Here is a 26,175-nt window from a genome sequence, read left to right on the forward strand (position 1 = left end):
CCAGATACGGTGACTCAGCCACTGCGCCGGGCAGCTGTGCCACTGCCTGACCTCCCTTTCTGTGAAGAAATTTTCCCAATATCCAATCTGAACCTGTCCTTGCATAACTAGAGGCTGTTTCCTTCATCCTGTCCCTGTTCCCTGGGAGCAGAGCCTGACCCACCCAGCTGTCCCCTCCTGTCAGAGAGTTGTGCAGAGCCACAAGGTTCCCCCTGAGCCTCCTTTTCTCCAGGCTGAGCCCCTTTCCCAGCTCCCTCATCCACTTCTGGTGCTTCAGCCCCCTCCCCAGCTCCCTTCCCTTCCCTGGACATGCTCCAGCCCCTCAGTGTCTTTTTCACTCCTCTGTGCACGGACAGGCTTCCTGTAGTGTAAAGAGCTGGAGGTTGTCCTGTCCAGCACAGCACCCAAAGAGTTAACCAAACCCAGTCCCAGCATCTTAAATCTGGCAATTTAAAGATAAGCTAAACAAATACCAGGGCTGCTCAGAGCCCCACTGAGCAGGAGAAAGGATTCTTATAAACCATTTGCTTAGTGTAAAGCAGACACACAGAGGGAATCTAGCATGGCATTTCTGTCTGAGCCATCACTGCTCCTTGATTCAAGCCAAGGGCTACATCCATTTTCAGAGACAAAACTATCATAGTTACAGATTCTCCTGCTTTCCCTCTACACTCTCTGTTGTCTTTCCAGCTCTCTTGCCACCATGTACAGTGCTTGATGCCCTGAAGAACCACATAGCATCCGAAGAGAGACCAACCAACATCAGCAGCTCGAAGACACAAAGAACAAAATGAAGAGGAGAGTGAAGTGGGGACATGTCTGGAAAATAAGAACTGTTTATTTATCATAAATACAGATCAGCTAGGTGTGCAGTTTATCCCACAGACCCTCCAGAAAGCCACACAGTGGAAAGCTGCCTCCCAGTTACTTTCCTTTTTCCACAAGACCAGGGTGAACTCGCTTATCCAGCAGCTGAGTGATCTTTTCTGCCATGGGATTGCACTGACACATTCTACCAAGAGTATCTGTGTCTGCCAAAGTCAGCAAGCTGTCTTCATGCCAGCAAACTCCTTCTGCCTGGTCAGACTTGGAGGTTTCTTAACTAATTAATTAATTCTTCCAGTGCTTGTTCAGAGCACAAAGGTGCATAAGGATTTTGTGGATGGCGGGGTGTATTCACAGACCTAATTGGGAATCTTCCTGCCAACATCTGTTCTGAGAAAGGCCATTTTTAGAAACAGTATGAAATGAGGCTCTTCAGACTCATGTCAGAAATTTGGGCACATTATTTAAGCAACAACCTCGGGAATTTGTCCCCACTAAGAGCACTGCACTTTGAACAAGCTGTTGATGTGGGATCTGATAATTACAGGCGGCTCCTCCCCACGCAGGGAGGGCTGGATGTTCCCAGCATTGTCCCTGCCCTCTGTCCATGAACCTGTGCTGGACACTGCCTGCAAGCAGCTGCTGAGTGGCTGTGCCTGAGGCAAGAGATCAGCACAGAGTTCATCCTTCGGTCCCTTGGGGCTCAGTTCTTCTCCAGGATTCTGGTGAGGAGTTCGTTCAGCCGGTTCACCATTGGCCTGGGATCCTCATTCAGTCCTGCTGCAATCATGGCATTCTCATAAATCTGAAAAAGAGCAGAAAGCACTAAATAAGCACCAAAGCAACCTGTGTGAGGGAGAAAGGGAATGTCATTGTCCAGGACCTGCATGCTGAGATCAAGAATGTCTTCTAGGCCACCTGCTAGGAAAACATGGACCACAAGTCTCAGAAATACCCAGTGACCACAGAAGGATGTGACTCTTGCCTCCTGTAATGGTTCACCCTTTTTCCTGTCATGCATGGTCTGCAGGCTGGTTCTGGGAAGGATGGTGCTGCTTCTGGCAGTCTGGCTCTCACCTGGTCGAGCAACATCTGGGCCAGATCAGGCTGACTGTCCTTCAGCTCGCTGAGCTTCTTAATCAGAGCATGCCTGTAAGAGAGAGATCAACACTGAGACTTGCTGATTTAGGACACCGTGAGGAATTTATTTCCAGAATGAGCAGCTAAGTCACAATGGGTCACCAAAATCAACTTGCTCCTGTTCTGGGGGCTTCTCTCTTCTCCCCCATCTGTCCCTATAACCCCCATGGTCCCCAGAAGGCTGGACACTGTGTGTGGGGGCTCATGTCAAAGGTGCCATGCAGCCTCATAGATTAAGGCTCTGTGGCACTGACTGCACTTAATGGGGAGGACTCTGCTAACTGGCAGCCTTACACTGCCTCCTCTCTGCCTCCACTCCCAAGAGGCTGCTGTGTCCCAGGCCTAGTGCTGGTGCTGTCCCCCCTTACCCCGTGTTGATCTCCAGGGTGGGCTGCAGGAGCTGGGCTCGCTCCTCCTGGCTCTTGGCCAGCTGCTGCATGCGCAGGAAGTGGCGGGCAGCGCCCATCTCCAGCACGGTGATCATGGCAGGGTGCGTGTCCAGCCGCGTGGTCACCTACGGCACAAGCACCCGTCAGGGCTGCCGTGGGCAATGCACGTCTTAGAGGTGGGGAAAGTCTGAGGACTCGGAGTCTCCTCAGCACAGATCCACACCAAACCTTCACATGATCCATTACCATCCCACAGGAGCTGCCTAAACCAGCAGGAAGGATGGGGGCCCAAATGAACCTGCTGTTCACAGGCAGTGGGCTGCAGCTAGACCCAAAGCACTCATTGCCAATACACCTTTCTAGTCCACAAGCAAGAAAAGGCACCAGCCTGTTCTGGTAACCTGAGCACTGACTGCAGTATGGGCTTTGCTCAATACACATTGAAATGTAGTTCTTCTGCTGCCACATTGACAATCCAATGACAAATGCCACCATCCACACCATTTACACACAGGAGGCACAGAGAAGAATGACTTCCCACAGGGTCCAAAGAAAAATCTGTGGCAGCAGATCCCCAACAACCTATCTTTTTTTTTTTCTCCTCTGTGGATCTCCTGTACTCAGTTACCCAGACACAGAATACCCACCTTCACTCCAGTGACTCGAGAGCCCAAGGCATTCCTCATCCAGGCCATCAGATCCTCAGCCTCCTTCTCTGTCAGACGTTCTCCAGCTGGCAGGGAAAGAGGGCACATCTGAGCATGCATCTATTGTGTGCAATGGACAGTGAGCTGAGTTTCCACACCTCCATTTATCAGTTCTCTTGTGGGAACAGGAGTGCAGCACCATTCAGCACACACTTACATATCCTCATCCCAGACCGTGCCATACCCACAGAGGGCAGGCTCATGCCTTGCTTGGGGCTGTCTGCCTCTGTCTGGGCACCAGATGTATGCATGGAGTTGAAATAAAATCATGGCAACTCCACACATGACATTCCATTTAACTTTGATCATGTAAGATGAAACGAAGCTGCAAAAACTCTTAAGTTGCCTCAGACCGTGAGAATGAGAGGGTGGAAGGCTCTTGCTTGGGAGCTGCAAGAGCAGGGGAGGAAGGTGTCCCCTCACTGGTTGCTCAGGGTAGCAGGACAGTGTGCAGCAGGAGGGGCCAGGGAAGCCTCACGGTACCTGGGCGGCTCTCCTCAAACTTCTCTTCCTTATAGTGATCAACGACAATGTCTGTCTCCACAGAGATCAGCTTCTTCTTGTCAAACTCCCGGAGATGCAAGAGTGTCAGCTCATCAAACTGCTCGTAGCAGAACAGCACCTGTGCCAGCAAAGGGACAGTAACACATCGTTTGGGATGTAACAGCATTCCCTCCTTCCCAAGGCAGTTCTGTACCAAACAGCAGGAACATCACACAGGAAACGCGCAGGTTCAACCCTGCAGTGACTATTACTCTGGGTCTGACATGAAAGCAAACCCTTGGAGGGATTTGTTACCACGGGTGGCAGGTCTGCAGCTGAATAAATCGTGCTGCCCAGGGAAGCGAGAACCAGCTGAGTCCAGTCCAGTCCAGTCAGTCTCAGACTGACTCCAGTCCTGAGAGGGCCACCTGCCCACAGAGGACAACTGTAACACCATTACAGCCCTGCACAGCAGCTCCCAGGCTCCTGCTCTGGGGTCCAGCAAAGGTAGGAAACAGATGTAAGAACCAGGTGTCTGTACAAGTACTAAATCACAGAATGTGCTGAGTTGTAGGGGACCCATCAGGATCGTTGTATCCCAACTCTTGTCCCTGCACAGCACACCCCAACAATCCCACCCTGTGCCATTGTCCAAATGCTGCTTCAACTCAGACAAGCTTGGTGCTGTGAGCACTCCCCTGGGGAGCCTGTCCCAGTGCCTAACATCTCTGAGTGAAAAGTGATGTTAGGCACTCTTGATATCCAACCTAAACCTCCCCTGACTCAGCTCCAGCCATTCCCTTGGGTCCTGCCACTAGTATGAGAGTGAAGAGATTGATACTCTGCTGCCCCTTGTAAGGATGTTGAAGACCACGGTGAGGTCTCCCCTCAGTCTCCTTTTCTCCAGCCACTCCTCACATGGCTTCTCCAGGCCCTTCACCATCCTCATGGTCCTCCTTTGGATACTCCAAACAGCTGAATGTTTGTTGTTTTTTTTTTTTTAACATGGTTGTTAAGAGTGTGCCACAGGTCCCTCCTGGCCTCATGCCACGGTCTGAGCAGAGTAAGAGGGGGCCAGGCAAAGGCACCGCGCTGGCAGGGCTCCATCACAGGCCTCAGTACCCTGCTCATCTCTGAGAGCCAGCCCTGAGAGCCAGCTCTGACCCCTGCTGCAGCAGCTCAGGGTCACAGCCCCTACTGTGGCACCACTGCTCACCCACCTCCATGTCCTTCTTCTTCATGGCCTCGAAGTAAGGGGAGTGCTGGGCCAGGTGCCGGTTGGGGGCACACAGGTAGTAGATGTTCCTGCTGCCGGCCTTCATGCGCGAGCTGTAGTCGGTCAGGCTGGTCAGCTGCCCCGCGGGCAGCGCCGACGACTCGTAACGCAGCAGCTTGGCTATATCCTCCTGCAAGAAACGTGCTCCTCTGAGCTCAGGGCCCATCACTGAGCTCCACCCCACCCCTCCCAGCCCCAAGGATTCCTGTGCTGCTTGGCAGCCCTACAAAAAGGCTCAGGGGATTCCGAATCCCTCCTTTCCTGCTCCAGATATTACAGAGGCAGAAAAGGAACCTAGACAGGATGTAGGTCAAGCTCGTCTGGAAGTGGGAATTAGGCAGAAGACAGCAGGAGGGGAAAGCCCCTTTACTGCCTGTTGTAGTTGACATTGCACAAGGGAGGGCTGACAACAGTGTGGGTACAGACGCTCTGCAGGGTCTCAAAATAAATGGGAAGCAGCACCAGTCAGAAAGAGTGAAAGTTTAGGCACTAGAGAATCCATAGGTCTTGGTACACCCAGGAACACAAGTTATGGGTGTGCAAGTTCCATGGGGAAGTAGCAGTCTCCCTCATCCCAGCCCATGGTAATCTTTCCCATCAGCTGCAGTGTTTCAAGACTCCTAGTACCTTGACATCCTGCTCTGCTATTGTGACAATCCCCTCTCTCATGAATACCCCATACTCCTCAAAGAATTTGGCATATTTCTCAGGGTCCTTTTTGCTCTGGTCAATGAAGAACTTGATCAACCTCTTCTGCAAAACATCACGGAGCTTCCTGCAGGAGGAACAAGCCTTTATAAAGACAACTGCTAGAGCAAGACAAGACGTTTTAGGTGAACATCTCTCTGTGCAAGGTTCTAGTGAGTCCACTGTCCCCTTTCCCACACGGCTTTACATCTTTTCCTTGTATCTCAGTCCAGAGATACTCTTGCTTACCTGATCAGGGCACTCTCCTGCAGCAGCTCCCTGCTGAGGTTCAGGGGTATATCCTCACTGTCCACAACACCTGGAACACAGAGCAACCCTTGAACAGTGATGCAAACACAAGTGTCAGGCTCAGGAGGGTAGCCCTTGCTTGCCTCATCCCTGTGGAAGCCATCATCCACAACCTGCTATTCCTGGTCCCACACACACCTCTAAGGAAGCGCAGCCACTTAGGCAGGATGTCTGCAGCTTTGGTTTGGATGAGGATTTTGCGGCTGTACAGGGCAACGCTGGAACCCATTTCCCTGCTGATGTCAAACATGGATGGCTTCTGCAAGAAAAGAGACAGGAGGTCACACTAGCACTGTGCAGGGTGCCCACGTCACACTGATCTTCCCTACAATGCTGAATCCAACGACAGCTGAAATCTTGGCTCTCTTCCCTAGGGACCTACCTGAGCCATCCCTCTGCTCCTGTCGTGGCTCACTATCCCAACTACCCTGCAGCACCCAGTCCACTGCAGAGATGCCACGCTGGATATCCCTCCCTGCAGTCATATCTGCCTCCTTTCCCTAAGGAGCTCTCCCACTCTCCCCTTTTGGAGCAGCTGGGCAGATGTCCCATGTTCCCAGGACAGGACACGTACTTGCTCGGGCACGTAGAAGATGCTGCGGATGTTAAGGGGAGCGTCGGTCTTGTAGTGCAGGACGTAGCGCGGCTTGTCGTAAGCCTGCGCTATGAAGCGATAGAACTCCTCGTGCTGCCACTCACCGATGTCCTTGGGGTCCAGCATCCACAGAGCCTGTGGAGGAGCAGGGAGAACAGTTCCCATCATCTCTGTGGCCTCCAGGATGCCGGAGCAGGGAAATAGAACCTTTTAAACAGACTCCTCTGCACAGCCTGGGAGCGAGATGTGGCTCAAGCATATTATCATGGACTAACAAACTACTGCCCCTTATCTGGCCTCGGGCCACCCCTCAGAGGTAACTCTTGCCCTGCAACATACATAGGGCAGCTTTGTTTAGCCCAAAACAAAAGGGATTTGGCCAACCTCCTTTGCCTCGCAGTTGCCAATGGCCATCCTGGGTAGATCCCACAGCTCAACTGACTGGCAGTACTGGTCAAGTCCTCAAGGCCTGACCACCAAGCAAAGGAAACGTAAAAGTTTAAGTGAACCTTTTGCAACCAACCCACCTCTCTGATGGAGATCACTGTCTCAGCTGAAAGCCTGTGAAGCAGCACCTGCACTGCCTGTTTTCTGCTGATTTGTTCAGCAGCTTGGGAGATGCATTGTGAACCACTGCAGGGTCACTGCTCCAGCGTTGCTTCCCACATGAACACATGCACTGAAGCCACGAGCTCTAGCTTCCACCTGCTGCTGCTCTGACCTCCCAGTGCTTTCTGAAGCACTCAGCCCATGCTCACAGCATGTTTCAGTTTTCAGGATGACAGTGAAAGTCTTGCATCTAGCAAAGACGTGGGACTCAATGCAGAACTGTGTGTGTTTCCAGTTGGGTGAAGCCTATCTCAGTCACTGCCTCTCTCTGCCACTCAAGCCCAAACGACTGACAGGAGTGATTTCTGGGGACAACACAAACATGCAGCCCACTCTAACAGCCCAAGGGTTTCAGGGCCCTGGCAGCTCTGAAATCCTTAAGGATTCCTCTGCCTCAGAGCCTTGTTCCACAGGTGGCTTTCCCTCATTTCCAGCCCACACAAGTGTTCTGGAAGGTTTGCAGGATCACAGGTAGGATTATGGACTCACTGGGAGCTAAGGTGTTCTACAGTAGCTGTGTTAGGGAAAGTGCTGCATTCTCAGGGGTTCACTTGTAGCTAACAGTTATGGCAGTCAGACCAGAGAAGGCCCCAGCTCCATGCTGTGAGCATTCAGGAGCTCATCCAGGAGAAACCTCACCAGGGAACCAACTGTGGCTCTTTGCGGCAAACTGATGCTCGTGTGTGGAAACACACAAAGCCAAGATCCTGGATAAAGAAAAGGCATGAAATGGGAACATAATGAGAATAAAGCTGTTGCTGTAAGCCAAGGGAAAACAGATTTCTGATAAGAAGATAAAAGTCCATGACTCTATTAAGGGCATTTCACCCCTTGCTCTAGTACTGCTCTTCTCCAGGGAGCCTGTTCTATTGATTGCCAGGTAGAGAGAGCAAACAGCTGTCTAGAGCTATTTCTGCTTTTGTAATTTAAGGGGCACAGCTAGAAAGCTTTTGTAACAGAAACACTATTATGCAGGAATCCAAATAAATAATCAGTGACTAATAACACCAATTACAGAACCTTAGATAAATTAACATGGTAAAATGTTTAAGTACAGTCTTGAAAGTCTGTGCAGTGAGTGCTGCATTCCAGGAAACAAAAAGCCACACACAGGCTCTCTACCTGCTCTCTTAGCTGAGAAAGCTTTAAACAATCAGAAGAGGAGATGCTGGAGAAAAATGATTAATAGATTTCTGTTTTAAAGATAATTAATTTCTCCCAAGTGATGCCTGCAATTGGGCCAAGAACACCTGAGTAAAATGGATCTGGCTGCAGCATAATGCCAGTGGTCAGAAAATGCTGGCATGAAGCATCAGGAGGTGGGAATAAATCAGGCTGTGAGCTGAGTTGCTAAAAACCCCCAACCACTCTCTGGCAGTGGCTATTCCCTGTAAGGGAGAGAAAGAACTGCAATGAAAGGCATCAGCACACCAGCAACGTGAACAATCCCTACAGCACTAACACGTCACATGGCCTGAACAGAATAAGCATTATAAAGCACTGAAATAATAATTCAGGATAAGGGAAGATACAGATCTTGCTGATCTCCAAGAATTTTCCACAATAAATGCAAACAAGCTGTTGCAGGTATGACTTCAGCTGGATTGTCTCCTTTCGTTTTAACTAACTGATCACTACAAGGTCTGTGATATCCTGGACAATCCTCCCCTGATTTCCAGGGACAGCAGCAGCTTTATGCTATTTCCTGTCTCCAGTGGGGCATTACAGTGGTTCATCTCCATGAGTGACCTGCCTGTGGCCTCCAACTCACCTGTAACGTGTTAATTCTTCTCCCATTGAGGTACAGGGGGAAGCTGATGAAGTTGCTGTATTTTGTCACCACCTCTGGAATGGAAAGAAGACACAGAAGGGTCACCTTTGTGGAAACAACACAGCAGGAATTTCCTCAGTAACTGCAGGTGAAAGGAGTTGCAGGAGAGGAAAAAACCTGTAAATTCACCTCCCACCTGTGGGCACCAACAGACTTCACCGAGCCCCAGGGATAAAAACATTCCCCTCCTCTACTCACCCTTGACTCGGTCTTCATTTGCAAACTCTTTGCAGTCTTCTTTGAGGTGTATAATAATCTTAGTCCCAGCTCTGACCCCAGACGCTTCTGCAATCTCAAACATCCCTGAACTAGGATTAGAAACAAACACTGTGTCAGTTTTTGCTTACCCGTGATAGAACAGAGAAATTGTTAGTTCAGCTAAGAGCACACACAACACTTCAAGGCCAACAGGAAAAGGCAAAAAAAGTCTTGAATGCCTGAATGCTGCTTGTGCCTCTGAGAAACCCCCAAAAACATGCGGCTGTTTTCCCCACAGAGACTCCAGACCCAGGACACACTGCTCTGCAAAGACACTAGCTACTGAAAATCCAAACCAGTCTAGCGTCCCAGTTTTCTCAAGAATTTAAATAACACAGTAAATTCTTTATTCTGAGGAAATTTTAAGGGGATGCTGAGCTTGTCACCCTCAGAAGCTCCAATTTCAACATGTCCAGCAGCCAACAGCTTTGCCATCACAGATATTTGCAACTTCAAGCAAAAAGCAAAGGATGAGCACACAGCTGTGACCCACAGAGGAGATGTGCCTGCAGACCCCAGCGCTGCACAAGCTCTACTCTCTGTGGGTGCCTCGAGCCCAACCTCAGAGGATGATCAGACCAAAGTTCAGTTTGTCCCTGTGGTGTGGGGCCCCCTGAGCTGACTGCCTGCCAGCAGGGATGGAACAGGAGAGGCAGGTACTCTGTCCACAGCATGCCTGCTCTGACAAACCAACTCTTGTCCTTGTAGTTTCACACTGGCACATTTGGCCATGCTTTGTTACTGTGTATAACTTGAGCAGGACCAAAACCAGTCAGCCAGGTCCTGAAAGAACACACAAGGCCTGTCTTTGCACAGCTTTCAGGCCGTGCCTGGTCTGGACACAGCCCTCCATGGTGCCACCCCACTCTGCAGCCTCACCCATCAGATGACCAGTGGTAGCCTGGGCTGCCTGGCTCTGCTGACTGTGAGAACACCTCCACTTTATCAGCCACCATGAAGGCTGAATAGAAACCCACTCCAAACTGGCCGATGATTTTACTGCTGGCTTCAGCTTGGCTCTGCAGAGCTTCTAGGAAAGCCTGCAGGGAACAAAGGAGACACAAACCAGCACACAGTGACTTCAGGTATTGCCGGAGGTTGTGATCAATCCCCAGCTGGGCTCCTCAGGCACTGCAGCCTGGCAGTCCAGCACCCTCACCCCATGCTCCTGCATCAGTGCTCTGAGGAAGGTTCCCAAGGAAAAGGGTTCCTCCACAAGGACTGCACCTCTGGGAAAGGGGAACACTGCTTAGAGCAGTAAAAGGAAAACAAGTGAGAGCTCGGTCAGTCAGGAGCAGGAAAGCCCTTAAAATAGTGCCTCCAGAGATGAAAACAAAAATCAGGTACACATGTACCACACTTTGCTGTGGGGACAGAGCTGCTGCTCCCCTGGACATGGGGTAAATGCCAAGTGGGAGGGTGCCCCTCTGTAAGGATGGCTGGGCAGGAGGGTGTTTGGAGTGAGGGCAGTGGGTGCAGCAGTGCTACACACAGGGCTCCTCAGCACTGCCTGGGCTCCCTGGGCCTCCCACAGCACAGCAGAGACCACTGAAAGCCAGAAGACCCCACAGGTAGGTTTCATCTTCCAAGAGGGGTGTAATTTCACAGCTGGGCTGAGGGCCAAGGGACAAAACAGAACGAAAAATTACTGGGAGAACAAAAGTGGTTGTTATTGGGGAAGAGTTTTCTAAGGGAGGGAGAAAGGTCCTCATCCCAAGTTACCTTTGAGCCTGATCGAGCGATGGTACCAAGGTTAGAAACCAGCTCCTCCTGGGTCATCCCAATACCTGTGTCCTGGAAAGAAACAGCAATTGCAGCTGAAATATCAGTAGGAAATCATTGCTCCAGCAAACAGCACCCAAGAAACTTATGCCTCCAACTCCCACTCTCTCCTTCCCCTCTGAGTTATAAATCCAACAGCAAACTTCCAGCTATGACTCCACCTGCCCATGGCCAGGAACACAGACTCAGAGGGCACAGAGCTCCAGGGGCAGCCACAGCTGCCTACAAACCACCGGAAAGCTCAGAGACTGGCCATTTCTCAAGGCAAGACAAAACCATGCCAGGACATGCTGGATCTCTCTAAAAAGCACAGGATGGCAATGCAGGAAAGAGATGTCAACCCAGCCATGGTGCCACAGTGCCAGATGTCATGCACAGAGACACCCTCCATTCCTGAACAGGTCTGAGGGGGAGATGAGGAGCGCTGAGAAGCAGCTTATTTGCAATCTGCAGATGTGGAACCGATGCACCAACACCGGGAATCAGCGGCAGAGCAGTCAATCCCTGAACTCTCAGTTAATGCAGACCCTCGTGTGCAAACACCACATGAACTGATCTCCATCTGCTCTACCTTTCCCCCCTTCTCCCCCTCACCCTGTGCTCCACGATGTGAGTATGAAGCTGTCAATGTCCAGGAGAGCTGGGTATTGCATTCCCCTGGGAACAGCCTAACCCCAGCCAAAATACAATGCACCAGCTACACTTTGTGATGTTCTGCCCGAGCTTCAGAGGCACACAGCACCTTGACATCTCCATGTCGTTCCAGAATTGCACTGCTGCATGCAGATAAACATCTCCCTGCAGCTCACACATCTCAGGCAGCAGAGCCTGCAGCAGCACCACCCAGAAAAGGCTGCAGTAAGTCTCAAACCTGGCTGCAACTTCAATTTGCATGAAAAATTGAAGGCAACAAAGGTAACAGCAAAGCCCAGCTAGAAACGGCCACCCTCTCACACAGGACCCCAACAAAAACCTTTCCCATTCTGTTGCCCAATGTGTTTTCAGCCTTGCTCCACACACATTTTCCACATGAGCAAAGGGCAGGCTACTGCCCTCCAGGATGACACTCCTAAGAAAAAAGTGCCATTCCCCCTCCCAAATCCCAGCAGCTTCTCCACCTGACACAAGCATCCCAAGAAGCCACTGTTACATGTTATCTGAGCCACTCTCTGAGGTGAAAAGTAGCCAACTGAGATGTGATTCTCATTCCCATGAGGGATTCAGCTCTACCTGAATACTTGTGGGCATGGTTATGGCAGCTGCCACATCCAGAGTGGGCTCACACATTCCCAGTGCCTTAGCAGGGGTGCGATTTGGTGTGCAGGGTCAGCAAAATCAGCTGCAACAGAGCTGGCAGCTGCTAGGTGGCTCAGAGGTGAGGTGCCACCCATGGAGCATTTACTGGGCTTATTTCTACCAAAGTAAGTTAATGTCAGTATGTATGTAATAATGCAGTGTTTAACTGCACTGAAGGATTGAACTGTTCAGCCTGTGAGGTGCCATGTGGGTAAGACATTTTCCTGCCCCCCCACAAGTCACGGCACAGCACTCCCTTTCCCTTGGTTAAATACAGTAAGGCCAGTCAGTCCACTTGGCTGAGAAGAGGGATGATGCCCAGTAAGATCTCAACAGCGAGAGATCAAACGCCAAGAAAAACAAACAGCGTATGGCAAAATCTCAGGAATCTGACATGGTCCCTTCCCCCAGGGAAGAAAAAGCCAGAAAGAACAGTTTTCAGCATCTGGTTCAGTTTTTCTTCATGCCAGACCCTGAACAGAACTCTGATCCACTTCTATTTATAGCACAGCATGTCATTCCCAAATTCCAGTATGTTAAAAAAAAATACATCCTTACCCCATAAATTTATTTGGCTATTGGATTCCTAATGCCCTGCCAAACTTACTGCAGAATGCCTAATGACAATTCCTGGAGACTACTTTGATGAGGGTGAATCTTATGAACAAAGAAAGTAGGACTCAGAACAGCCAGGATGCTGACAGGGAGAGCAGAAAGCGAAGATCCTGGCAAAGCAGACATTCCCTACTGCAGGAAAACACCTGGATGGATTAGGATGAAGACACCACCATGATTCAAGCCATCCTTGCCATGTCCACATTTCCTGCAGCTGCCCTTTGGCTCCCTTCATCACATGGAGAGCTGCTCAGGGGAACGGGAATAAAGCGGCAGCAGAGGAGAGATGGGAGCTGAGCTCTGCAGAGCAGGAACTCTGCCAGTCATGGGAAGCAACTGAACCTGCCCATGAGCAGCCCACCTCGGGCTGGGCCCACCCAAGTGCTGGCAGCTCCAGGTCCACGAAATCCAAGGAAGCACCTGGTGGAACTTCTACTGCCCTCCTCACGCTGACTGCGCTGTGCTGCACCAGCTGCTGCTCGGGCACTGGGCATCTACACCGGGAACCACCACGGAATCACACAACCCCTGCAAACACCTGTGCCCATCCAGCCTTTGCTCCACCATCAGCATTACAACTTTTCTTCCTCTGCACACAGTTCTAGCCCTGCCTCCAGCCTGCAAGAAAAGCTGTATCAGGCTGACCACAGCCACAGCAGAGCTGTTTGTAACAGCACAAAGCAAATTGTACGTGGGGCTTCTCAAATTACAAAATATGAGGGATATGCTCAGAGTGTCATGTGCCAAATGTCTCTCTACAGCTTGGAGAGACCAAGACACAGAGTTCAGTGTGCTGACCCTTCATTAGCTGATGGTTAATTACGGAAGACCTGCTGTTACTCAGCAGAACCACCACCTCCTCACCTGGATGAATTTCTCCTCTGGTACTTCTTGGGGTGCAGAGTAAAACTCCTCCCCCAAACCACCCCCTATGAAAGACAAGAGGTTGCGGACTTTCAGACTATGAATGGCTGGTGGCCACAAGTGTTGAACTGAACTCAGTAACTTTTACCCCAAAGAGGCATCAGCTGAATGTGGTTTTTAGCATCTTTTTATGTGTGGAGACCTCCAAGGTACCAAAGCTGTTGCTGACCTGCACCTTTGTGCCTTCTGTGCCCTTTGTTCTAACCCTGTGGTGAGGGTGCTGGATGTTTGCAGAGACCTGCTGTGTAAGATTAGTTAAGCTTTGCCCATTACCTGAGTCCAATTTAAAGTACTGCAGACCTTCCTTACACCTAACAACCCATTAAGCAGCCATTAACTGCTGCCTCTGCCATGACTGTATCAGAAGGAATGCTCCCAGCTAGAGGTACCTGGCTGAACTATTGTGTCTTTCACTTTGCTCTGTTGCAAAACAAACACCTGAAACATTTATTTTCAGTTTAAAACCTCAATGGGGCATCAGAAGAACGCTGACTATAATATAAAGACATGCTGCTTTCACCAGTTGATAAGGTAATAAAATCCCAAAATGTCTGATTAGCAAATGTGCCCACTGTTATTTAAATACCTTGATTAAAGACTTACAATTCACAAGACCAGGACAGCAGCTGCACTAGAGCAACGTTCTGGTTTAGAATCATTAAAACATCTGCAGCAGCAGCAACCAGCAGAATAAAACTGATGCCTGCGAACATGAGGTTATCTTGGCCTAGTACATGGAAGTTGTCCAAAGCAGCGGGCCTGAGCTTTCCTTTGCAAAACCACAGGCTCGGCCTCCACCCATCCAGGTCTAAATACCTGCTGTCCAGAAAAATGCTGCCTTTCATTTACTTTGAATTTCCCATTTTTATACAGGATATGCTCTTATTCTGCCGTGAAGAGGACTGAAAGATTGTGCATTTCCTTCCTTGGGCCACAGGTTATTTGAGAGGTGTTTATTATATTTTTTACTTGTTAAAGATGATGCAACCACTGGAAACTGTAGCCCATCCCTGCAATCTGTGGCACATTTCTGTAGTTTTAATTCCACCTAAGACTTGCTAAAGTACAGCCAGATTTACCCCTCTATCTCCACCTGTCCATCTCCTGCTTCTTCAAGTCCAGCTGACACACAGATGCTGCAGTGCAGGTCACCCTCTCTGCTGCAGCCTGGTTCCACAGGGGAGGGGGACCTGCTCCCCACCTGCCCCAAGCTTTGTGGGACACAAGGGTGCATCTGCACTGACTCCTACAGCCCAAACAGCCCAGTCCTTACTGGAGCCCCAGCACAGCCCAGTCCTTGTTACAGGCTGTTTGGTGAGGCAGGACAGATCTGCTCAGCGATACAGGGAGCTGTTGCAGGGAGGAGTGGTGTTTGCAGTCATTTTAACTCCTCCCAAACACAGCAAACTGGTGATTTTGTGGCTTCACAGACACTGATTTTGGATGACGGCAACAGAGGAATGAAAGCCCAACAAAGGGAACTGAGCAGCCCAAGCTCTGGCAGCAGCTCCGCTGCTTTCCCCTGCTAGAACAGCAAGCACACTCCCTCCCCCAGCAGAAGCAGCCATCAGCTCTGTAAACATTTCAAACCATTTCCTCTAAACTGTCCTAGTCCTAAATTAAGCACCAGCAAGGAGCAGGGCTGCATCCCCGAGCTCACACATCACCACCAGGCACAGCAGCACGGCAGAACTGCACAGCTCCAACACCAGCACAGCACAGCCAAGTGCCTGTCACCTGGTGCAGGTGCTGAAGGTGAGCTCTGTGCTCACAGAGCCTTGGGGTCTGTAAGAGGCTCTCTGCTCCCACCTCAAAGGGTCCAAAACCACGTTGGTAAAGCTTCAGCACGCACAACTGCAGAGCTCTGCAGAGCTGTTCTCACTGGAAACACACCCCTCACATTTTCAAATGGATTTTCTAAAGCACTCTGACCTTGCAGGCTGTGGCTGCTACAGATGGAGCTGTCCTAGAAACACGAGGCAATTTTCAAAGGGATGGAGGAAATGGTAGAATTTGCTTAAACAACAGGACGTTAGTGAAGGAAGCAAGGTGGTGGAATTCAGTCAACATGTCCCTCTTAGCAGACACTACACTGCAATGCTTAGGTGGAATATTCCTGAATGAGGACATCCTATCAGAATTCTGAGTCTTGCTGTGCTTATGACTGGAATTCAGTCCTGGCAGAGAACAAGGAGAGCTGCAGTCACTGAACAGAGATGAGTGTAGTCCTATACCAGATCTACATAATCCCCCGGCAATGTCCCTGTAATGGCCATCACACATTACAGACCTGCCTTTTCTCAGCTCAGTGAGACACAAAGAGATGCTACAAGGCTTGGAAGAGAAGGGGAGAGATTCAGCAGATCCAGAGGCACAGAGAAGCATAAAGATCTGAGAAGGATCCAAGGGTCAGAGTGAGACAATGGGACCTTTCTAAGAATAAAAAAGGGGTGACGGTTGCTAGAAGTCATGTATGAGGGACCTGCTGCCTCTTTTTTTGGTAGATCCTAGTGGGTACAGAAAACAAAACAGTGACTAAGGGAAGATCCATCTCTGCCTCAGTCACTGCAGCAAGCTTTCTTTCACCTTTGCATTCCTGAAAGGCATAAAAATGTTCTGAATGATGCTTGTTCACAGTAATCATTATATGCAGTTTACTTCTTCAAGAAGTTATAAATAACCCCCTGACTGGAGGTAAGGAGCTTTCGGCACTCTGGAGAAGGCAAAGCTATTAAAGAGATTGGAGCAGCGTTGTTCTCGCTGCTCCCCACAGCCCAGGACTGCTGCAGTTAAAAGCTCCCTAGTTAAGACTGATCTAATGGCATTAGAGAGGCACTGACAGCCAGGCAGGGGGTTATAAAAAGCCCAATCCCTAACCCATCTAACTGGGATGGCATCAGAGGCACCCTGCAAGGTGGGCAAGCAGCTCTCCAACCAAACTGCCAAAGGTGGGGAGAGGGCATGAGAGGTAACAATGTCTTGATGGAATCAGATGCTTCATGTCCACTACGATCTCCAAAGGGAAAGATGAGAGGCAGGAATGACCCCCCCTGCCTGGGGCTAAGCTAGGGCTCCTCAAACAATTGGTGTTACACAGGAGTCAGAAAACTGCAACAGCGTGACAGGAATAGCAAAGCCCTTCACCATGGTTTGAGATTCTCTGCTCGGTGATTGTGTTGCCCACTGACAAGCACTAAGTTCCCCATGGCAACTGCAGCACTTGCTCTTCAGAGGAACAGAAATATAAAGTAACTGTGCAGCTTCCAACAGCCCCCTGTGCTTTTGTCCCACGTGAAAAATATCAGCCTGTGTGCTCTGTCTGTGCCACATCTGCCCCAGACCTGCCATGGTCACTCAGGGCCTGCTTCATCTTCCTCCTTCTCTGCTCTCCTAGGAATGTCCACAGCTACACTCATGGCTGACACAGCTCCACAAGGAAAATGACCAGTTGCCTTCTTAACATTAGGAACTCTGCCAAGAAACACCAAAACTGAGGCTCAGCCTCCCACCCTGGACAAGAGCCACGAGCAAGATCAAAGTACAGAGAGACAGCCCAGCTCACTTCCCTCCCCACACTGAGGCCCACAGGTGACTGCTCTTACAGAATGTCTCTCTCCCAATTGGCATTTTGTCACCAGCAGGGACAACCAAAACCTGGGCACAGGGAAGTGCTGTGCTACTGCCCAAATCTACAGTCCCAACTGCCTGAGGGAAGAACCTTAGCATCAGCTGGACTCAGCCTGTCCTGGAGCAGGAAGAGATAGAGACAGGCAGGAATGGGAAGCTCTTTTCACTACCCTGGCATTTCCCTTCTCACCCAGGGGAGAGAGAAGGTCTTCAAGCAACCATGTAACACCTCAGATTTAAGGAGGTACATGAAAACCTCCCCAAAGGTCAGGAGGAAACCAGATTCACAACTTAACCACTAGTGAGAAACTCACATAACCTGGGAAGTGCACTAGGCAGGGGTACTGGGAGAAGAGCTACAGGTACTTCCCAATAGGGAAAGAAGAAGCAGCAAATTTTCCTATGGCTACAAGTGGGGAGCAGATAACACTGCTGGTTTCTCATCAAATCCTGAGGTCACAGCCTCCCGAACCAGAGCCCAGCTGAGGACAGAACGTTCTTTGGGCAGGCCTGGGGACTGTGCTGCTGCTCGCCTTCCAGTGACTCTTCACAGGACAACGGCCAGTGATGAGAGCAGCAGGGAGTAACACTCTGCTGCTGCCAAAGGGAACTACCTGGATGGTGATGGTTCCCTTTGCGCTGTCTGTCTGCAGGTGGATCTCCAGCTCTGGCAGGGCCTTCCCTTCCGTCATCAGCCGGTGCCGCAGCTTCTCCAGCGCGTCGCTGCCGTTGGAGATCAGCTCCCGGATAAACACCTGGGGACCAGACACAGCCTGACCTTGCAGCCTGGCCCTGGCCCTGCCCCTGCACAGCACTCCCGCAGCCCCGCGAGCTCACTGGCTCCCACTAATTCCCAGCTCCCCAAAATGGGTTTCCCCATTATCCCCCAGGAGAACAGTTTGTCCAAACTCAATGTGAAGCTGCAGAGGCTCAAGGCTCACAAAGCCACTTGGCTATACCTACAAATTGGTTCAAAATTTTCAAGGTGTTTTAAGAAAACATAATTCAAGAAAGCCTGACATCAAAGTTCAGGACTCACTGGGAACTGAACAGTTACTCTCCCAGCTCAACCATTTTGGATGTATCCCTTGACAGAGACAGGGCTTTGCCAACAGAAAATCTCCCAGCAAATTGTGGGTGTCTTACCTCTTTCTCTGAGTACAGGGAACGGGCAACAATGTCCAGCAGTTTCTTTGTTTCAGCCTGGAACTCATGTTTAGAGGCTGCACCTGGAAATAAGGTTAGGGTTGGAGTTGTTCAGCTTGGAGAAGAGAAAGCTCAGGGAGCACTTAGAGCCCCTTCCAGTGCCTAAAGGGGCTCCAGTAGAGCTGGAGAGGGATTTGGGACAAGGGCCTGAAGTGACAGGACAAGGGGGAATGGCTTTACACTGCCAGAGGGTAGGGTAAGATGGGATATTGGGAAAAAATTCTTCCCTGTGAAGGTGCTAAGGTCCTGGCACAGGGTGCTCAAAGCAGCTGTGGCTGCCCTTGGATCCCTGGAAGTGTTCAAGGCCAAGCTGGATGAACACATCCATACAGCCAGCCCTGCAGGCAGGGAGCTGTGCACAGGAAGAGAAACCTCCTCAGCTGAAAGACCACCCTTGGCCTTTAGCATAAGGCATTAGAGAACTCCTTTCTCCTGCAAGAGGCATTAGAAAACTCTTGGAAAACCCAGAGGGAAAAGCCACATCACCTCTGCCGTGCCTTGCTGGCAAGGACATACATCCCACAGGGATGTCCAGGGTGAAGCTGGAGTGTGGGCAGAGAGCACATCAACTCCACCAGGGACTTTACAGCCTGGTAGCCTCAAAAGTACCTCCCAGGAAAACCACAGAGGCACAGAGTTAAGATGTAATTTCTGTGCTGGAGTAACTCATTGCTCAGACTGCTTTAGAGTGCCTCTCCCTGAGGCTGTGCAAAGCAATTCATTCCAGCTAAAGGGCTGATACCAGGACTCTCATCACACCTCCATGATCCACAGCAATGACCTGGGCAGGCACAGCTTGCTTCTGGGACAGAGAAATGTTTTCAGCCAATTCCAGTGCCTGTGGAGCCTCCACACACACACATGACCATCAACCACTGGCTGAGCCCATGGATGCAGTCTTGATGTCCTTGTTTCTCAGTAAAAGCCATTCTGACCTCCACAGCCAGGTTTTGGGAGGGGATGGTGCAGCACAGATCGAAAGGATGTGGTGACCAACACCTGCACTTCCTCCAGAGGCAGCAGCACTGCTGAGGAGGACTCAGCTGCACCACACCTTGACCCAGGTGCACCCCAAGAATGTCCCCACAAGACAACTGTGCTCAGGCTCACCTTTCACGTTCTCTGTGTTGCTGATGATGGTGTGCAGGGGCTCTTCCTCCTTGCTCTCTGCTGTTTGTGTGCTGTACATCCGGACAGCAGGAATGCTGGAGGCAGGAATGTTGTGCTGGAGGCTCCAGCACTGGAGTAGTTGTCTCGGCAGACATGCTGCTCCTTTTGCTAAAGACACAAGTGAAGACATTTCAGTACACATCATCACAAGTCCAGCACCAACAGAAGCACTCCTCAAGGGTCCCACCTAGGTAATCCCATGGGAGTTACACTGTCTGAACAGTTCCCTCACAATCCAACACCCACCACTCCCCTCCAGAACTGCCTTCACTGCGTAAAAGGGCAAGTTGCTACTTTGGCTCTTCTGAATTAAAATTTCATCCAGAAGATGATGATAAGCAGTTTTCCCATTGAATAAACCTGTCAGTCTGCAGCTTTCAGTGCTGTTACCTGGCTAAGCTGAAGACAACTCCCACACCACTGCCTGTGAAAATATAAATTGGCAATAAATATCTGGCCCTTGACTGTCCAAGCACAGGGATTACATCCCCCAACAAAGCTGGGTCCAAGGCAAGCAGCACATGCAGCAGCAGCAAGGCCACCAGTCACAAACTCAGTGGGGAAAATGAGACCAGACAGGAAATGGCACAAACCCCTTAAGGTCAGGGATTCCCAATTCTCCTTTCATTATGCCCAGGTGAACCCAACAGTCTTCTCTCTGTTGGGGGATGAATCAAAGCCAAACTTGGTCACAGAAAGACCTTTGCAGCACTATTGACCTCTGCCCAAAGCCTGTTCCTTGGAGTGATTTCTGAATTGTTGGGAGAACAGCCTGTGGCAGAGCAGGATCCCAGGGGGTGCAGACCTGACCCTGCAGCTGCCCTGGGGAAGGCAGCATCTTGGCCTCCCCCACTCCTACAATGAACATAAACAGACTGGACTGATCTGGGAAGCAGAGGAGGGACCAGGACACCCTGGGCAGAGCCAGGAGAACATGGCTAAGCAGCAGAAGTGGCTGGAAGAGTGACAAGCTCAGATCTTCCTTACAGCTCCCTCTGTGCCTGTTGGCTGTTTCATCCAGGAAGGGAAGCAGGCAAAGCCTACAGCTGACATTTTCAAGGGGTCCTTTCTTTAGATGACTGGGTACAAAAACACCCAAAGACTGAACCAAACCCCATTAGTATGGTGAGAATCCCAAAGCACATCTGTGACCTCCCTGGAAACAGCTTCCACGGCCACCCCCTGCCCTCCAGGCCAGCTGATATGCTGGGGGAGCTCAGCTCCCTCCTGAACCTTCCTCCACCTTGCCACAGCCCTGAAGTGAACTCAGCATTCCAGCCTTTTCACTGACATCCCTCATCCTCTAGCTCAGGCTCACTTCACAAATGCCCTGCAAACCTCCTGCCCCCCATAGCAGGTCCTACAGCCAGTGTGGTCATTGAGAACAGGGCTTGCTGCTCCAGACCATCATGCTGGGCTCTCACTTGCTCCAGACCAGGTGAACATGAACCCCTGAGCTTTAACAGCACTTCAGTCTCCTGCACCTCACCCTCAAGAGCTGACAGAGGAGGCTGTCAGTCCTTGTTCTTCTTCCTCCTCCTCACAGAAAGCTTTGAATCAAGATCCACTTCTCCAGCCAGAAGCTTGAATGACTCCCCAGTCATTCTGCCCTTAAAGAAAAGAGCCCACAAATAGTTCTAAATGCATCTGAACACCTCCCACACACATAACTGTGCTCTCTGCGTCACTAACAGCTCTGCCGCATTATCGCAGGACGCGTTCTGGAGCTTCCATTCCACTGCCTGTGCTGGGATCTCTGGGAAAGTGGCAAGGAGAACAACCCGGGTGGCTGACGTGGAAAGCAGCAGAGCACTCACTGTCCAGCCCCTCATGCTTCAGAGGGGAAGGGCCTGCAGCTCAGGGTGTATATATTTTATTTATGTATTTACATCTTTTATACTCATTTTATGCTGGGTGCTGTAGGACACTGCATCGTATGTAAGTGCACACACACATCACGTTTCCCAAACAGCAGAAATAAAAGACAGAATTTTGCTCCCTTCCTGACTGCAGGATCCAAAAAAGACACAGATCAGCAGCAGCTTAAAACCGTAAAGTCACTTCTACCATCAGATGTCCAGGCCCCCACACAGGTCACCCGCCAGCCCATGAACACCAGCTGACTCTACAAACCACAGCTATTTATAATTTGATTTCTGGCTATATTATAATTGTTGATGTATTCACATTTTTTGCCTCCCTACCTCCAAAGCACAACAATAAATCACCACCCATCAATTCGGAAGTTACTGTCGGATTTGTGCAATGTTTGGTCTTATCATCCTTAATGAACAGCCTGTCCCATGCCAGGGAGAGACACAGCTCATTAAATACAAGCTGCAGCATCTTCAGCCCGTTCGCCTCTCCAGAGTCCTTGCCTGGAGCAAGGGAGCAGAAAAGGCTCCTAGCTATTCTGGGTATAAAACCACAATTATCAGCACACAAGAGCTGTTGAGAAGCACCTGCTGAGGTAACAGGTTATGTGCTACTCATAATGAGCCTCAGAAACAAACTCCTAAGCTCAGGTGACAGAGGAGGAATGGCTCTTGCCCCAGATAAGCACTGTGAAGTGTTGGGGCAAATCAGGTCCTTTGATATTAAGTTAATCAAATGTGGTTAATCAAGTTAATCAAATCTACCACAGCCCACACCCCTTCCTATTCCGATCCCTGCACTGTGAGAGATGGAAAAAGCCACATTATTCCCCAAACTCCACTTTTTTGTGATCCCAAGTTATCCTGTGCCCATGGCCACAGACCTGCCTCACACACCCACAGCAAAGACAAGGACCCTCAGGGGCTCCTTTCAATCCAGACACCAGGAAGGCTCAGTGACCCCCCAGCCAGTTCCCCGGGAAACAGCCTCTTCTGGAAAATCCACTGCAGCACCAGCCAGAGATTTAGGGTGGGAAACCCTGCTCAAAGCACTTTGTGCTCAAAACAAAAGAGAAGAATTTGGGTCAGCAGGAATTACCATACCAGCTCCAGGCCAGGCAGCTGGGAGCCCTGGGAAGCTCATGCAGGGAAGAGCTCCAGCAAATTATTCCCAGCTCAGATCTCCTTACACAAAAGGGCTCCCCAGCTGGGCACCAGATCCCTGAGAATGTGGGGAGAAGAGATTCCCTGACTGACCCACTCACACCAACACATCTCCTGGAAAGCTCTCCACCAGCTCCAGCCTCTGAAATCCTGAGAGCAGAGAGGAAACACTGCCAGCTCTGCCCGACGAGGGAAGGGATGGCTGTCCCTGCAGACCGGAGCACAGCAAAGAAAAACATCTCCTGCCCCTCCCTCTTTATCCCCACACAGCTTCTGCTCACTGCTTTTTCCCTGAGGGACCTGAATGACAGGTTAAGGAAAAAAACTCTGGTTTTACTCTGCTGGAGTGTATCTAACCCACCAGAGGCAGCAGCTTTGTTCCCAGACATGGATGCTAACAAGTCTCTGGGGCTTTCTGTGGAGGAAGAGCTGGATCGTCCAGAAACACCCAGGTGGCACCCTGTGACACAATAAATCTGACAACCCGACGCTGAAAGCGACCCTATTTGTCACACAACATCCTCTGTCACATTTTCTCTTTGTAACCCGCAGGGAAGCCACAGACCACACCAAGACACACAGATCTGTCAATTAGGGGCCACACAACAGACAAGGAAACACGGAGCACAGCACGGGCTGCTGGCAGGAGACAGGCAGGACACTCCTCACCAGGCTTCAGTTAATGGCAACTCACAGGCACATTTCCAGCCCACGAAGGCCTTGATAAGGGAGCACATCCCACAACTGAGGCCTCACAGTCTGGACTTTCTTAGCACTCACTCCCGTCAGCTGTCTGAGGTGAAACTTCAAGTGCACCCCTGGGAAATGCAAACCCTTCAGGGTCATCTGTGAAGTCCCCTGGTACTGACATGGCTGAGAGAACAGCACCACTGCTGCCTTCTGCTTTCTGCAGATACCTGGGCTGGTATCCGGTGTGAGCTGGGACAGGCAGTGGGACACGATCTGAGTATGCTGTGCAACCTCTATGAGGCAGCAGGTACCTCTGGTTGCCCTTACACCTCACATAGGCCAGGAGACGAACTGGGGGTGCTGTATGAACCAGGACATAAACATGAATACGTTATATACCCCTTCCCGAGCCAGGACATGAGCCTCACCATGCTACACGATCTGAGCATGCTGTACACCCCGTACGAGGCAGGACACGACCCTGGGGCCGCTGGCTGCCCTGAGCACGCTCTGCCCGACACCAGCCCGCGCTATTCCCTGTGCAGGCCCACAGAAACTCGCCCCTGCCCTGGAAGGAGCGTCGGGCGTTCTCGGGTCACTTCACCGGGCGCTGTGCGCGCGGTTCCCGCGCTGCCGGGCCGGCGCCCGTTCCGACTGTGCCGAGCGGCCACGGCCGGCACCAGCCGAGAGCGACGGGGCGCTGCCTGTGGGACGCGCACCCTCCGCGCCTCCAGAGGACGCACAAGGCCGGGCGCGACTCCGGGCAGGCGCGGCCGTCCGGGCCGAGCCACGGAAGTTCGGCCGCCCCCTCGGGCCGGGCGCCCGCGCCCCTCGCGCCGCCCGTCCCCCCCTCACCTGCGGGCGGGCGCAGCCGGGGCGCGGCCCCGGAGCGCCGCAGGGCCGCCAGGAGAAACCGCCCGCCCCGCGCCGCCGCCATGCCCGCGCTGCCCTCCCGCGGCGCCCGCTGATGACGTCACGGGACGGGGGCGCGCGGAGTCCCCCCGCGCGCGGGCTGCGCGTGACGCGCGCGCGATGACGTCAGGCGGCCCCTGAGCCCGCGCGCGCTGGTTCCCTCAGGGCCGCTCGTGGCTCCCCCCACGGCCCCCGGCCCCCCGTCCGCCGGGCCCGCTCCCCTCACGGCCCCCGCTCCCCCCACGGCCCCCGGCCCCCCGTCCGCCGGGCCCGCTCCCCTCTCGGCCCCCGCTCCCCCCACGGCCCCCGGCCCCCCGTCCGCCGGGCCCGCTCCCCTCTCGGCCTCCGCTCCCCCCACGGCCCCCGGCCCCCCGTCCGCCGGGCCCGCTCCCCCCACGGCCCCCGGCCCCGCTCCCCTCACGGCTCGGGCCGAGTCCACTCAGCCTCGGGCTCTGTTCCTTACGGTGGCGTTTCCACGGTTCTGTCAGGAGGTGGGACGCTAAGCCCACGACACCGTTTCCAAACCGCTCCTGTTACGGTCGTTAAAATCCCGTTCGTGTTCCTGAGGACTTGTTAGGAAAGGGAGTCAGACACAGCTTACAAACCCACCCTCCTCTCCCTGTGGGGACACCCCTGCGGGTATGTCACAGTGAACGGCCTCGGGAGCCCATTCCACGGGACGGGCTGCGGCAGGAGCTCGGCAGTCACAGCTGGCAGAGCTCGGTGCAGCGTGGCTCTGCCCGTTTCCCCACCGAAGGGGCTGAGGGCCGAGGAAAGGCCGCGCTGGGAGCAGCCCCCAGGGAGCCCCTGTGTGCCCACACGTTGGCCGGGCACCCTGCTCGGCGCTGGGCCAATTGCTCAACATCTCATTTTTCCATTTCTCTGAAACTCCTCATCCCCGGGGCTGTTTTAGCGTACATCACCGAGATCTAAGCGGCCGAGGTACTGGAGAAAGGCTTTGGATGGGATGCAGGCGAGTGAGGAAATGAACCGCTCTGGCGAGAGCAGAATTTGGAACGTGCGTGAGAGCAGAGCCTGGCCTGGATGAACAGCTCAGCCAAAAATAAAAGATGGAGCAGGTCTCTTTCGGTGAGTACTAACCACTTCCAGACCGAGGAGCTTTCAGGAGGGAACCGTGCCCACCGAACAGAGCCAGCTTTGTAATCCCAGGCCCGGGGGAGCTCGCTGGAAAGCTCCGTGTGCAATTCTCTCGTGCTTGCAGCTGATCTTTTGGGACCACGCCGAGCCGAGTGTTGTTTTGGAGGTCATTATCGAAGAAACACCCGCGCGGAGCCGGGTTTGTGGGGCACTCCATGTTATGGATTAGGTGCAACAAACCCAGCACGAGCCTTTGCATCACTCCGACACCCTTCCGCTGGCTGCATTTCCACCTGGAACCAACTCCAGCCCTTCATCGAGATTCCCCGTGCTGCAGCCAAAACCAAAATGACTTCGGAGCCGGCTGCAAACACTTCCCTCCTCTCGTTGTGCTCACTGCTACCTCCCGCTGACCCCGCGCCACTCCCGAGAGCGACGCGGCACCAGAGCTCTTGTACCTGCTGTGAAACACCTGAATCCTCCTCCTGCCTCTCCCTGGGTGTGCTTTGACCATTAGCCATGGAATGAGCTCCCGCAGGGCTCGCAGGGGATCTGATACAGATCCTCCCCTTTGTCCAGGCTCGTTTCAGTTATCCGGGGGTTGGCTCCAACTTGCTTCAATCACTGCCCTGGCAGTGTCCTGTTCTGCATTTTAAATTCCCGACTGTGGAGAAGCGCAGGGAAGCACAGATTGCCCTGCACAGCAGC

The 26,175-nt window shown here is 52.0% G+C and overlaps 1 protein-coding gene across 1 annotated transcript; it reads right to left on the reverse strand.

Annotated features, from left to right (window-relative positions):
• Positions 1-818: 818 nt before the first annotated feature.
• On the reverse strand, positions 819-24,406 carry TRAP1 (TNF receptor associated protein 1). The gene is made up of 18 exons (XM_066198125.1): positions 24,313-24,406; positions 19,670-19,837; positions 18,500-18,582; positions 17,968-18,108; positions 10,832-10,903; positions 9,989-10,149; positions 9,050-9,159; positions 8,792-8,865; positions 6,391-6,546; positions 5,955-6,075; positions 5,757-5,826; positions 5,448-5,595; positions 4,765-4,950; positions 3,545-3,683; positions 3,002-3,087; positions 2,334-2,479; positions 1,903-1,975; positions 819-1,630 (listed from the first exon to the last, which is right to left on the reverse strand). Exons 1-18 carry the CDS (start codon positions 24,392-24,394, stop codon positions 1,529-1,531), a joined length of 2,118 nt encoding a protein of 705 aa, XP_066054222.1. The 5' UTR covers positions 24,395-24,406; the 3' UTR covers positions 819-1,528.
• Positions 24,407-26,175: the final 1,769 nt, after the last annotated feature.

This window comes from Chamaea fasciata, unplaced genomic scaffold, assembly GCF_029207755.1.
Source record: "Chamaea fasciata isolate MVZ Bird 193981 ecotype frontalis unplaced genomic scaffold, bChaFas1.0.hap1 SCAF_16, whole genome shotgun sequence".
NCBI classification, from domain to species: Eukaryota; Metazoa; Chordata; class Aves; order Passeriformes; family Sylviidae; genus Chamaea; species Chamaea fasciata.

Bases quoted from the DNA above. Each gene is read 5' to 3' on its own strand.
- TRAP1 (XM_066198125.1), bottom strand. From the start codon at position 24,394: ATGGCGGCGGCGCGGGGCGGGCGGTTTCTCCTGGCGGCCCTGCGGCGC. The intron at 18,109-18,499 runs GTAAGACACCCA...TCTGGTCCCCAG, and splicing joins CCCTGTACTCAGAGAAAGAG to GTGTTTATCCGGGAGCTGAT. The intron at 1,631-1,902 runs GTGAGAGCCAGA...GCTCTTTTTCAG, and splicing joins CCCAGATGTTGCTCGACCAG to ATTTATGAGAATGCCATGAT.